We start from the raw sequence: 14,537 nt of genomic DNA, 5'->3' as shown, positions 1-14,537 counted from the left end.
TGAGATCATGTGATATATGTCTTTCTCTCCTTGTCTTATTTTGCTTAGGTTAATGCTCTCCAGGTCCCTCTATGTCATCTCAAAGGATAAGAGATCTTTCTTTCTTATAGCTGCATAGTACTCCATTGTGTATATGTACCACAGCTTTTTTATCCACTCATCTACTGATGGACACTTGGGCTGTTTCCAGATCTTAGCTATTCTAAGTAGTGCTGCTATGAACATGGGGGTACATATATTCTTTCTGATTGGTATTTCAGGTTTCTTAGGGTATATTCCTAGAAGTAGAATCACTGAGTAAAATGGCAATTCAATTTTTAATTTTTTTGAGGTAACACTATAGTGTTTTCCATAGTGGCCTTCTTTATCTCGTGAACTCTTTATCTCTTAAACTTTAATTCCAGTATTATCTGACATAAAGCCATCTCTTGGTCAGACCCTGAGTCACAAGTCCTCATAGCTATCTGCCATCTTCTGGGTATCATGAATCCCAATCATAATAAATAAATACATTAATTTTATAATCATTTAATTACTACATTTTCTGATAGAATGTAAGCTTTATTAGGGCAGGAACTATGTTTCTTTTGTCAGTCCTTGAATTGCTATTACACACATAATAAAGACCTCATAGTATCCACTATTATTGTTAATTATAGGCTTTTATGACTATTCCACTAGGTTGTTAGGTACCTGAAGGCAACAACCACATCTTAGCTCCAGCCCTTAGCCCAGCATCTAATATGTGCTCAGTATATATTAGTTACACTAATAAAATAATTATTTGGTTAATGAATATAAAAAGTGTAATTTACAGAGAATTTGTAAAAATGAAGTATCAATGTAGTACAAAATTAAAGTTTAAATCATTAACTTGCTATTTTGTCCACAATGATAACAATAATATGAAGAATTAGACTTTTCTTTCTCTTTGTGCAATTAGCTAAATGTTTTGTCACATTAACAAAAAAATCAATATTTTATCAATCAAATTCAGGTTCAGAAACATAATTTTTCATGAGAATATGTTGCAAAGCATACTGGTTGAATGTATGACTAGTTTGAAGGAAGATTTACTTTACATGAATATAATTATCATGAGAAATAATGCAATTAGATTTCAGTGTCTTTTATAGTTCTTCGAAATGAGTTTCATTATGAGGCACATTTCACAATAGTCTCATTTAGAGTAGATTTTTTACCCATTGTTATTTTTATCATGCAGTCTATTATTTCTGATAACTATCTTATTATATTTGATTTCACAACTTCTAAATGCTGATTTTTATAATCATATTTGAGAATGATAACCTTTATGCCAAATTAAATTCAAGGAAAAAATTATTTTTAGTTAAAGCCAACCAGAAAGTTATCCTAAGTAAAATCTGTTCTTAAATTGCTGGTTTAAATGAACATATGGAGCCGAAAGTACACATCATTCCAATATTTAAATATAATCTAATTATATTTCTAGGTATTGATAGACACTATAAAAAATGTGCCAGAAATGTGGGTTTTAGCATTTCAAATGGTAAGGGAAGAATCTGTGGCAATAACTTTATGTAAAAGAAAAAATGTCTAGTTGAGTCTGAAGCAGATATTATTGTGAGGAGAAACTGAACTTAGAGGAAAAGATTTGTGGAGTAATGTTCTTGGAAGATATGATAAACATATTTGATTTTAAAAATATTAACATCTTTACCTGATTTCTGAATCTCTGAAGTAATAAAAAAAATAAAAGAAACATTAGCTACGGGAGCACAGTCATAGTTTCTGAAAAGCAGAAATGAAAAATATCAGAAATCACACCAAAATCTATATAATCAATAATTAGAAAACTTGGCCCTGGCCGGTTTGGCTCAGCGGTTAGAGCGTCGGCCTGCGGTCCTGAGAGACCCAGGTTCGGTTCCCGCTAAGGGCGCGTACCTCGGTTGCAGTTTGACTCTGGCCCTGGTTGGTTGTGTGGGTGGCAGCCACTCGATGTGTTCCTTTCACATCGATGTTTCTCTCTCTCTCTCTGTCTCTCTCTGTTCCTCTCTCTCCCTCCCACTCTACCTGAACAAAAAAAGGAAAAATGTCCTTGGGTGAGGATAAAAAAATAATAATAATAATAATTAGAAAACTTGAATATTGGGAAGTTAAATGCAGAAAAGAAAATATATGACCCACTCTTAAACCGACATGGTTCATAGAAATGTTTTTTAAATTATGGTTAAAATATAAAACTATGAAAATACTTTTCTATTTCTATTTCTTTTGAAATTACTTAAAATGTACCTTTGTACTTAATTTAATAGTAAGATATTTATTTCTCTCTTAGCTTAGTATTGTCAAAAAAATTTCCAATCAAGATCAGAAGTATTAAAATTGTCTATTATTTCTTTTAAAATCCACTAAAACTAAAATTATTATATCAGGATTTTTTAACTTTATATTTATTGTGAACATTATTATTGGTGTCCCCATTTCCCCCACTCTCTGCCCACCTTCGCCGAGTCCCACACCCTCTTCTCTTCGGCCATCACCTCACTGTTGTCTGTGTGTATGGCTTAGGCATATATGTTCTTTGGCTAATCCCTTCTCCTTCTTTTATTTTAAAATTTGTGGTTTAAGTCTTCTGGGACTTAAAAGACCTTTATTTTTGCATTAGCTCTTCCACCAAAAAAGCATGTGACACACTCTTATAGGTACCTAGTAGCGCAGTAGAATGAGTGTACTTGGAAGTATGCTTTTGGCTATAGGAAACAGAATTCTCAGTAAGTGACTTTTTAAATATTAGGTTCACTGTTTCTTATAACAGTCTCAAGGTTAATGGCTCCAGAGTTTGTTTCAGTAGCCACAGCATGTTGGCTTTCACCCTTGTTCTTGTTACCTCGTGGTTGCATAGTGCCCACTGCAACTTCAGACATCACATTCTCATCCAACCATGAAAAGGGGGGGGAGGGGGCAGGGAAAATTTTCTCATGTCTTCCTCCCTCTTTTAAATCAAGGAGGAGGTTTTTACTTATAATCTCCCCCAGTAGATTCCTTTTCCTCTTCTAGAGGCCAAAACTGAGTTATCTGTTCATGTCTCAGCTGCAAAAAAGGCTTGCCTAGTGACAATCTGGCATTTCCAGTTTTTGATGCAAGACAAGTACTGCTGTCAAGGAAGAAAGGGAGGAAAATGGCAGTTTCCTGGGAAGCCAGCCAGGGCTACCTTGCAGATTATTTTCAAAGGCCTTTATCCTCTAAAGTTTAAATACTCTGATGTGTTAGTCACAGGGTCGTGTAAGTATTACACATCAGTTAGCGTATGAAAATCTAAGGCCAAATCCACATAGAAATACATGGCTCAGTGGTTGAGTGTCGACCCATGCATCAAGAGGTCACCAGTTCGATTCCTGGTCAGGGCACATGCCCAGGTTCCGGGCCCTGTCCCCAGTGCGGGGCATGCAGGAGGCGACCCATGGATGTTCTCTCTCATTGATGTTTTTGTTCTCTTTCTCTCTCTCCCTTCCTCTGTCTCTAAAAGTCAATAAAGAAAAAAAAAATTTTAAAGAATTACATGAATCAATATTCAGAAAGCCCAGTGTGACAAATGATAGGTTTTTATAGGATGTATAAGCCCGAAACACCTGTGTGTGCACACCTGTGTGTTAAAGGAGTCACTTAGAAAAGGAACTTATTGTTGCTGTTGCTTGTTCAGTTATCTATAAAGGTTTTAAAATAGCTTAACTCTGCTTAAGCACTTTTTCAGTACCATTCAAAATGTCTTCATGAGCATATAATGTAGGTTGCAATTTGTTCTAGTGAAAACGAGCATCTTCATCACTGATTATTTCTCATAACCTTTTGATTGTCCTGCTGAAGTGTTAGCTATGAACTTCTTCCCCAGCAGTGTATCTATCACCTTTTCCCACAAAGAACTCAGAAAACCTTACAAGTACAATTATGTTTTGGCTGCACTGTCTTGAGTTAGAAATGCACAATAATTTTTGGCCAGTGGAAAAATTCATGTACAGAGTGAATGAATGATTGGTTCTGGTTATAAACCCAAGAATACCTGAGAGAAGGAAATGAAATTCAGGCTCTGTACAATCTAACTAGACCTAACATTAGAAGGAATTAGTGCAGAGTTTGTCTTAACATCCCATTGCTGTTTTTAAGAGTCTGTTTTTCACGTTAATCTATGTCACTGAACAAGTGTGCCTTACTAGATAAACTAGAAGTATTTGTGAGAGATTACTTGTGAGTTTATTTCTTCAAACAGAATCTTTTTTTTTTTTTCATGCTGTGATTTAAATTAAGAATAAGTAACTGGAGGAAAGAAAATGTTTTCAATAAGACATTATAAAATCTATTTAAATGTTAAATTTTTAAAAGGAAAAAGCATTTCCAAAGCAAATACTCAAATATGTGACAGCTTGATATAAATTATATATTCCAGATGTTTATTATACTAAATTAGACTGTGAAGGAGTAACATCTTAATTGAGAAATATTAACATACTTGTCTAAAAAAATTGTCTTTCCAATATTTTTTTGACAAAATACTGGCTGTTTAGTTTGGTTACAGATTCTTCTGTAAGATTTCAGGAAGTTATTTTAGCTTTCTGTTATTGTTCTTAGGAAGAAGCTGAATTGAAGTGACAGGGATTACATAAACATCGTAGCTGTGACATTGATTTTAAGGTACAGTAATAGGCAAAGGAAAATGTTTATACTAAAAAATCGATCATAGAAATTACATTTTATCTTCCATTAGGCACTAGATTTTTAAAATTTTTCCAGGTGTGTAAAGATGATAAATTTATGTTTCTACAGCATGAGGTGTGCCGGCATTTGCATTTTTTTTAAATGTCAGTCCCTAAGCATTCTAGCCTTTATTATCTGTGCTGTGAACAATTTGCTTCAAAAAATTTATAATTTGAGGTTCATTTCAAGAGAGATTATTAACAAAGGAAGAACTGATAATATGGTAAAAATTGGCAGGTCTAAATTATAAAATGTAAATGTCCATTAAACATTGGACACAGATTAACCAAAGTGGAAAGATGGTATATTCTTTCTCTAAGTTTCAATAAGAGAAAGACATTGGACGATAACAGCAGAAAGGAATTTTCCTGTCCCTGTTTCATATATAGGCACTAATTAGAGACAGTGTTTGAGCACATTTGAAAGACAAGTAAAAAACCGAAACGCATGAGGCCATAATGCAGAAGTCCGTGCCAAAACTTTGCAGAATCCTGCGACAGTCAGCAAACCCACGTTGCCGCACTGGGAATTTATGGGCAAACAGTCCTGCCAGCTCGATGTGGCTTCAGAGGTAATTGTATATTTAAATACATAAAACCTCTGAGTATGATAAAGAGACAATCATAGATTGGATAATGTCGTCAAAGTGACTACATATGCATTATTTCCCATCACTGTTCCAACTGGAATCTTTTTCCAGATTTGCAGTTGAATAAATGCTATAAAGTAATAGCATGCTAGTAAGGACTTAACATTCCTAAGTGCAATAGAAGGAAAGTATTTTTTTAAATGTCCCTGGATTCCAATAACATGTGCCCTTACAAAAATGAGAATTTCAAATAGTCTGTAAATAGTTCTTTAGTGGCAATTCCCTAATAATAAGTATCTTTGTTCCTTAATTTGTCATATCTGTATTTAATGGTTTGAAAACATAAAGGTTCTTAGGGGCCAGTCTTATATTATAAACCCCTAAATACATCTAGATGTGAGATTTTAAGGACGGGTGTGACCAGAGGCTGGGGAACTGCTGCTGTGGTCCAGTCCTGGCATCCCTGTTTTGGTACACAGAGCTTGACTGGAACACAGCCATGCCATTTGGTAACATAACATCTGTGACTACTTTTGTGCTGCATTGGCAGAATTGAAACAGAGATCCCATGGACAGCAGAGCCCGAAACACTTTCTGTCTGGCCCTTTACATAAAGTCTGCTGGCCCCTCTTAGACTCAAGTGAGCTGTAGAGCATACACTTTTCCTAAAAATATTCAGAGTTAATCAGTGGTCAAGCAAACAGTTCAGGTGACAATTTTATGTCAGCTCTGTCACCAACTTTCTGTGTGACCTTGAACAAGTCACCAATTCTCCTCTCCCTAGGAGAAGTGAGCATTTTCCTTTCTGAGGTTGTAATGAATAATGCCAAAGATCAAAAACCAACACAGTCTTTAAGGGGAATATAAAAGTCAGGCCTGGGTGTCATGTCCAAACAGTCAAAAATGCAAGGAAAGCTGGTGGAGAATACTGGAAGCTGAGGTGACCTCAAGTTCTAACAGGTCAGAATTTCAAGCAGACAAATAAGTGTGATCTAATGAAATTTAAATAATCCTAATAAGATGCTTAAATATACCTAGGCCTGTGTTTTTATGACCAAGTATGTACGTGATTTCGCGGACTGGAATGGACAAGGGTTCAATTTCATCATCCCCAAAAAGAAGTTTTTCAAAGTGTGGTCCTAGACTAAGAAATGTACTAGAGGAAAGAAAAGAAAACTGTTCTTGGCCACATAAACAGAAAATAGTTCTAAACTGTTTCCATCTGTTCGAGAATCACAGTGAACATTTGTACATTTTATCTGAGAAGCCCTGCCAATAAAGAAATCTAACTTTTTTTCTCGGCAAGGTTTACCAAAATACACTGGCCATCTGATTTTTTTGTTGTTGTTATCAAACAACACCTATACGTTCATAGGAGAAGTTAAGGAAACTCTGACTTAGACAATTTCTTAAGTTATTTTCAACTCTGAAAGCCTTCCTGGAGTATTTTAATAGCTAACTCTTACAGAGCACTTACCATGTGTCAAGCACTATTTATGTGCTGTACCTATACTATTTTAATCATCACAAGAACCCTATGATGTAAGGATTCTAATTAGAATCTTATTACATATGAGAAAACTAAGGTTCAGAGGTATTCTTCCCCCCCCCCCTTTATTGATGTTAGAGAGAGAGGAAGTGAGAAGGAGAGAGAGATAGAAACATCAATGAGAGAGAACATCAATTGGCCGCCTCCTGTGCCCCCCACTGGGGATCAGGCCCACAACTTGGGCATGTGTCCTGACCGGAAATCAAACCAGCGACCTCTTGGTGCATGGGTCGATGCTCAACCACTGAACCACACCGGCAGGACCAGAGATATTCTTTAATTTGTTCAAAGTCAAACAGCTAGTGAGTGGTAGAGTTGGGATTGAGACCCAGATAGTTGAATCCAGACTCTATCTCCTTATCTACTCTGCACACATCATTGTGTTGAAATATTTCAGATATTCAGAGAAGTGAAAAACATGCCTAAGCATTTCCCCTACTATTTCTTTTATCACTTGAATTTTTCAAAAGCATATTATTGGAAATGTCAGAAAGTCAATTCAACATAAGATTTAGGTATCTTGGAACTGGTGAGCCTCAGACTTAATCTGCCTTTATTCCTCATACATATTCCACAATACTCAGCTAGTGTATATTCATTACAGTAGTCATTAAAACTGTAATGAAGAAAATGAAATGAAAATTATGAGGATATCTTCTTGGCAATTGTTAATTCATTGTAGATGCCTAATTGAGTGGTGTGTCTTTGTAAATATACTAGTATTCAAACTTCTCACTGATAAGAGAATCATTCATTCATGCATGTATGAATATCTTCATTAAACAAACACTGATTGCAAAGCTATTTATGCTGTGACTATAATTAGGTAACATATAAACATATGATATTTTTCAGTGGTAAAGTTTAAGAAAATGAAACAGAATAAAAATATATCAAGTGAAGGCAGAAAGGAGACTTTGGTTTGGGTAGTGAGAATAGACTATCTTAGGAGGAAACGTGAGCTGAGATGAGAAAAAGGTAGCAGCTCTCAGATTTCTGGGAAGAACATGATAGGCAGAAGGGGCAGCAATGGTAAGAGTAACAGTCATAGAAATTTTACACATTTCTGTCATTGTTTATGTATAACATGATCATAGGATAGTCAACTTTATTTATTTATTTATTTTTATACAGACAGAGTGGGAGGGAGAGAGAGGAAGGGAGAGAGAGAGAGAAACATTGACATGAAGGGACACATCGAGTGGCTGCCACCCGCACGACCAACCAGGGCCGGGGACAAACTGCAACCGAGGTACGTGCCCTTAGCGGGAACCGAACCCAGGTCTCTCCGGACCGCAGGCCGAAGCTCTAACCGCTGAGCCAAACCGGCCAGGGCTAGTAAACTTTGTTTAATACAACTAATTTTATTAGAATCTGCTCCATTAGATAACTGGGTAAACTTACACATCAGCAAGGTATTAGGTTCAGCTTTTTGTTATTGTTCTTAGGAAGAAGCTGAATCGAAGTGATAGGAATTACATAAACGTCGTAGCTGTGACATTGATTTTAAGGTACAGTAATAGGCAAAGGAAAGACAGAGATCAGGTTTTCAGCATTATTGACTGAGAACGTGGCCCAAACTTGTCACCAAGTCCCAGTTTGCTCGCTGACCTATGGTGGTGATCATGTCTTCAAGGCTGGTCGTTTGTAAGGGGAAATCACACCAGTTTGATCCCTGTGGGGACAGAAAGGTAGGACCAGATTCACGTGTGCTCACTGGAAGGAAGAAGGTACAGAGTCAAGCGGGCAGGCTTAAGTTACATAAGGACAGGTCACATGGGAATCCACTTAGTACAGTAAGGAGGTGAACAAATGGAGACAAAATGTCCCCCCTCCTCCTAATCAGTAAGGTGAGGAGATAAAGATCTGCAACATTTCTCCAGCAGTAGATCTCAGCTCAAGGTGATTTTGCCCAGCTCACTTCAACCCAGGGCGCAGTTGAAAATATCCAGAGACAGTTTAGTTGGGAAAATGGGAAACAGTGTTACTCATATCTGGTGGGCAGAGGAGGCCGTGAGTGCTGCTAGCCAGGCTATGGTACCCAAGGTCACTGCATCCCAGAAGTCCCCTCATCCAGCCATGAGGGTAGGATGATAGGGTTTCCTGCCACAAAGTCTAATGGGAATTTTTAGAGTTACTGTGGACCAAAATGTTTTACTTCCTTTGAGGATACATGCTAATACTGTACTCTTTTATTATTTTCATTGTTTCTTTTTCTATGTGTAAATCCATGTGATTCATAAAGCAAGGTTCTCCAAAACCCAGCTGAAATGTCACCTTTTCTTGAAGTGTTCCCTAATTGCTCAACTGCCAGGTATTCGTTTTTTGTTTTTTTGGAGCTCCTATGGCAATCTATACATACTTTTATCCTAGCACTTATCACCCTGTGAAGTAACTATTCATTTAAAGGTCGTTCCCATTTAGAAAATAAGTCTTTCAGAGTACAGACTGTGTGGGACGTGGTAAACATCCTACGAAGCTCACACTAGGCCCTTATATTAAAAAAGTATCCAGTCAAAATGTCAGTAATTCTGCAATTGGGAAATGCTGAGTCCCAGAAATCCTTGTACCTCCAATGCCCACTTGGTGCCTGCCATAAAAAACACAAACTGTGAGTAACGAATGCTCAAAAAAGATACTACTGTCATAAAAATGCCATGAGTCCTATGTCATTTATCTGACAAAGCTTTACTTACTTGTATCTTCATGGAATTAAAAACCTATTATATACGTTCATCTGAAAGGAACATTTTTTGGACTATTTGACAGAATGGTTATAGTTTAGCAACTAACACATGAACAGAAAAAGCAACTAGCTAAAATCTTGTGGGTAAAAACAGTCAGTTTGAAAGGTGTGAAATGTAAGCAATAATATAGAATGACAAAAACAAAACTAAAAATGTAATTTTAAAGATGTAAAATATAAGAAGTCATATTGGATAGACAACTTCAAAATCAGAAGTAAGGCCCAGCCGGTGTGGGTTAGTGGTTGAGCATTGACCCATGTGCCAAGAGGTCGCCGGTTCGATTCCCAGTCAGGGCACATGCCCAGGTTGTGGGCCCGATCCCCAGTGGGGGGCATGCAGGAGGCGGCCAATCGATGTTCTCTCTCTTCCTCTCTCTCTAAAATCAATAAAGAAAAAAATAACATAAAATAAAAAAACAGAAGTAAGAATGTAATGATGGAAGGAAACAATGATAATAGTTAAACAATGATGGAAACTAAGAGCATAAAAATAAAGTGAGATACAATTATTTATGAAATATAATGAACAAAATAAGGTGATGAACAAAATAGACCCAGAGATATGGAAGTAGGGTTCAGACTTACAAACTTCAGAGGAGGGGTGGGGGGAAGAGATAGACCGAAGAACTTAGGCATATAAGCATAACCAATGGACATAAACAACAGTGCTGGGGGGGGGGGGGCGGCGGGAACGAGAGAAGGGTGTCAACGGGGGGTAGAAACATCTGTAACAAAAATAAATAAATTAAATTAAAAAATGAATTAAATAAAATGAGATAAAATTAAAATACAAGAAAAGATTGTTTAAATAGCAGAACTTAAGCTTCAGGAAATAGTTCAGAAAACCTCATAGGGAAGAAAATATTTCTGTTGTTCCAGAACAAGCAAAAGAAGAGATGTTGCCCATTCAGAAGAATGGAAAAGAAATGGTAGGAAGCTAGGTTATAAATTTAAAATATAGTTCCTAGGGATGAATTTATGAACCAAAGTTTTCAAAAGCAGTAGCCTAAAACTAAAAAGAAAAATGCTTAGTGGTGACATCGAGGTCACTTATCCTCAGGAATCAAACTTGAACTTCAGTAATAAAAACATAAAAAATAATCCTTTCTGCATTGTCTTGGGCAGCCCACACTAGAGAAGAATCATCTGGCCATCAGAGACAGGAAATGTTCAGGTTCGGTGATCTAAATGGTGTCTCACTTCTGCTGTTGCCATGCTTGATAGCCCTAGATAGGCTAACAAATAGGCATGGCTATGTTCCAGTAATTCATTTACAATAACAGGAGTGCCAGGTTGGAACCTGGCCTTGTTTTGGAAGAGAAACTTTGAGAACTTTTACTAGGTCTAAATTAAATGATCAGGGTGTTTAGAGATTTGATCATCCTATCACATAAGGGATGATTAAGAGGTCACTAATATTTAACCTGGAAAAGAGGTAAATCCTTAAACTAATGCAATGTGCTTTAGGATACTCAGGTACAAGGTCTTACTCATTTATTAAAATATATTTTGTTTTAGTCATCAATCATTAAACCTAAAAAAATCTGTTCTGAAGTTTATATGATACCCTCCTTGGAGACCTTGCAAACAGCCAAGTTCATGCAACCCAGAAAAGTGTGGAAGGGCCTCTGTTCTTCAGTTCCTGGTGGCTCTCACTAGAATAGATTAAGTCACATGCAGGTGGCTCTGCCACTCTTGTGCTCATTTCTCACTCACTTGCCATGCTTGGCCACTTGATCCTTCGCCTTAATTTCGTAGGTCTTGGTGCTCATTGTTTTCTTGTTGGGTATGTGGTCTAGGAATAAGATTTGCAGGAATTTGCCATTTTTCAATATTTGCAGGCTCAGAAGAAAATCTAATTCTCTCCTCATGGGGCCCAGCCACTTTTTCTACTAGATGTACCTGTTCAATGGTATAGATTTGCAGGAGGCAAGACAGATGTTCTCTTACAGTGCTGGCCAGCAAGGTTGCACCTCTGGATGGCTGGTGGTCCCACAAAGGCCCTTCTGGGCATCTTTAAAAATATATTTAATATCTGGTGGAGAAGAGAGGTGTATATATATGAAAAAACTAATAATTCAAGAAATTAAGTGGTAAATGTCAAAGATACCGTGGAAAAGAAAGTAAATAGTATGTGTATTAAAAAGGAGAAATAATTTTAGGTGGAGTAGAAAAGAAATATTACACTTATTTTTCAAATATTTATTTTAGTCAAGACCTTTTAACTGAGCCTGCCTTGCTCTCGCTCTCTCTCTCCCTCTCTCTCTCTTTCCCTCTCCCTCTTCATCTACCCCTTCACTCTGTTTCTCAAACAAGCACACACACATACACACACACACACAATTTTTCTAATAAAGATCTCTCACATTCACTTCAAAATCACAATAGCATTTTAAATAGAATTCACAACATCCAACCTACTTCCACTTTAGATTTACTCCATTCCAATATTCCCACACTGCTACTTACTAAAGAAACTCGCTTCAACTTCTTCCTGTCTTTTACCTTATACGTCCAATCAGGCATCGCCATTACCACATGGTTTTTAAGACTGTTTTTTATTTGGCCTCTTTGCTAGCACATCCTCTCCCCACATCATTCCAAGCTGCCCGAGTGACTTTCTAAAATACAAGTGTGATACGTCTTTGCAAATTAATCTTACAGGCTTTCACCACCTTCAAGCTAAAACTCAAACTCCTCCTGACATGTCTGACCTTATGATCTGGCCCTTACTACATACTATTCCTGATTCTTACTATTTATCTTCATTTTTATTATGTCTAAGTATTGTTACTAACCTGCCATTTCCAGAATAAGTCATGATCTCTTAACCTTAGTCAGTTCAGTGGTACCTTTATCCGGAACGTTCAGTGACCCTCCATCGTACTCAGAAGCAAAGCCAATGTGTCCATATTGGGCTAAGACCACATGTTATCCAACTCCTCATCATCATCTCCTTACTCTCCTTCTCCCTCACCCTGCTCAGCCACACTGCTCTCCGAGGATGTCTCCAGCAAGCAGTATGTCCCTGCTTCAAGGTTTATGCACTAGCATGCTCCTTCATTTCTTTTTAAGCCTCAGCTCCAATCATGTCCTCCCAAGTAAGGCCTTACCTGGTCCCGCTACTGAAAATTACAATTCTTCGTATGAATTCTTTCTGTCTACCTCCACTACTTAAGTTCTATCCATAGCACTTATAACCTTCTAGTATATTATTTTACTTTACTTAATGTAGTTATTGTAAATCCCCCCCCCCCCCAGCTACTGCAAGTCCTCTGGGGCAGGAGTTTTGTCTCTTTTATTCCCTGCTGTACCCAGATCTCAGAAGATTGTCAGGTATATGATCCTTCAATGACAGTTGCTGAATGACTAGAGGGTACCCATAGTTTTGCATTTCTGAGTGCCCGACAACATCTGGATTATATTAGTATTTCACTTAATCCTCATAAAAGCCCTGTAAGATAATTGCCAGATCCATCCTAAAGATGAAGGAACTAAGATCTCTAAGATTTGAGTCAGTGATTTCTCCAGAAATTTTGTATACTCAGCATATATGAGGACAACATCCTGGGCAGTGGGGAGACAAAAATTTGACACAGAAATACACTGTCTTTTCTTATGTTGTGTGTTGTCCTTGAGAGCGGCTTGAGACATGAGCATATAGCATGTGCTACGGTACCTCGAACCTTTGGCAACAACTTTTGCTCAGGGTTTTGCAATTGTTCAGAGCATCTGAGCCATTACGTTTAGGAGACAGTGAGTACAACAGTTTGTCCATAGCCGAAGTTCATTTAGGGAAGTAGAACATCACAATATTGATGATGATATTGTGTCTATATTGTGGAGCTGTAGAATGCTTTGCTAGGAATCAGGCTATCCACAGGTTCCCAAACCTGTGCTGACTCTGAAAACTATAGTTGTTCAACCTATTCCTCCTACTGGTATGGATGTTTAATACAGGTTTGTATTAAGGAGCCAACCCTGTACTCTAACTAGACTGGCATTTGGGAACATGGCAAACTACTAAAGTTTTTCAGGTGGCAGTTTTGCATAGATTACTGTTATCTGCAGTTTAATTCTTTCTGGAAAACACCCCCATGTCTGTGCATTATATAACCAGGTAAATCTAACAGAGCGAGTGGGTGAAATGTTCCTGGAGTAATGTGACATGCTTTGCCTCACAATAGTATTTTTCTCTATCTGTTATAGGTCAATGCACAAACTGGCCCAGTTGGAAAGACTTGACCTAGGCAATAATGAATTCAGTGAGCTGGTAAGCAAATGCATTTTCTAAACTTGATAAATACACCCTAGGATATTATGCTATCTTTTGCTCTGTCTTTGTAGCTCCAGGTATTAAACCAGCAAGTGCACATTTGCATTTGCTAAATATAAATACAATATAAAATCTGGGGCCCAACCGGTGTGGTTCAGTGGATTGAGTATTAACCCATGGACCGAAATTGATTCCTGATTGATTCCTGGTCAGGGCACATGCTCAGATTTCGGGCTCAATCCCCAGTAGGGGGCGTGCAGGAGGCAGCCGATTGGTGTCTCTCATCGATGTTTCTGTCTCTCACTCCCTTCCTCTCTCTCTGAAAAATCAATAAAAACATATTTAAAAATATAAAATAAAACCTGAGGATTAAAAATAATCAACTGCATAGTAAGCCACAGAGAACTAGATAATAGTAGGATTCACCGAACAAAGGGGATAAGCAGATGCAGATTGACAGTTTTGAGCACCACGTGGCAAGCACCATGTTCAGTGTATGACAAATTTTATTCCTGCTTTGACATGTTACCATGTTAACTTTAAGGAAATGAGCTCAAAGTGGTCACCAATTCACATAGCTTGAATGTGGTTGAACAGGAATTAAACCAAGACTTCACTCAAAGTCTGTACCTTGAAGACTTCT

General features: G+C 37.4%; 1 protein-coding gene across 2 annotated transcripts in view; it reads left to right on the top strand.

Annotated features, from left to right (window-relative positions):
- Positions 1 to 14,537, top strand: part of LRRC7 (leucine rich repeat containing 7) — a 460,161-nt gene that overhangs the window by 285,475 nt on the left and 160,149 nt on the right. For both annotated transcript variants that reach the window (XM_036256050.1, XM_036256051.1), the window contains exon 7: positions 13,828 to 13,891. In XM_036256050.1, the coding sequence (XP_036111943.1) occupies positions 13,828 to 13,891 (64 nt within the window). The remainder of the gene's footprint in view (positions 1 to 13,827; positions 13,892 to 14,537) is intronic.

This window comes from Molossus molossus, unplaced genomic scaffold, assembly GCF_014108415.1.
Source record: "Molossus molossus isolate mMolMol1 unplaced genomic scaffold, mMolMol1.p scaffold_m16_p_12, whole genome shotgun sequence".
In the NCBI taxonomy this organism is placed as follows: domain Eukaryota; kingdom Metazoa; phylum Chordata; class Mammalia; order Chiroptera; family Molossidae; genus Molossus; species Molossus molossus.
Note: the sequence above shows the minus strand (reverse complement) of the source record. Positions and strands in the feature narration are given on the sequence as shown.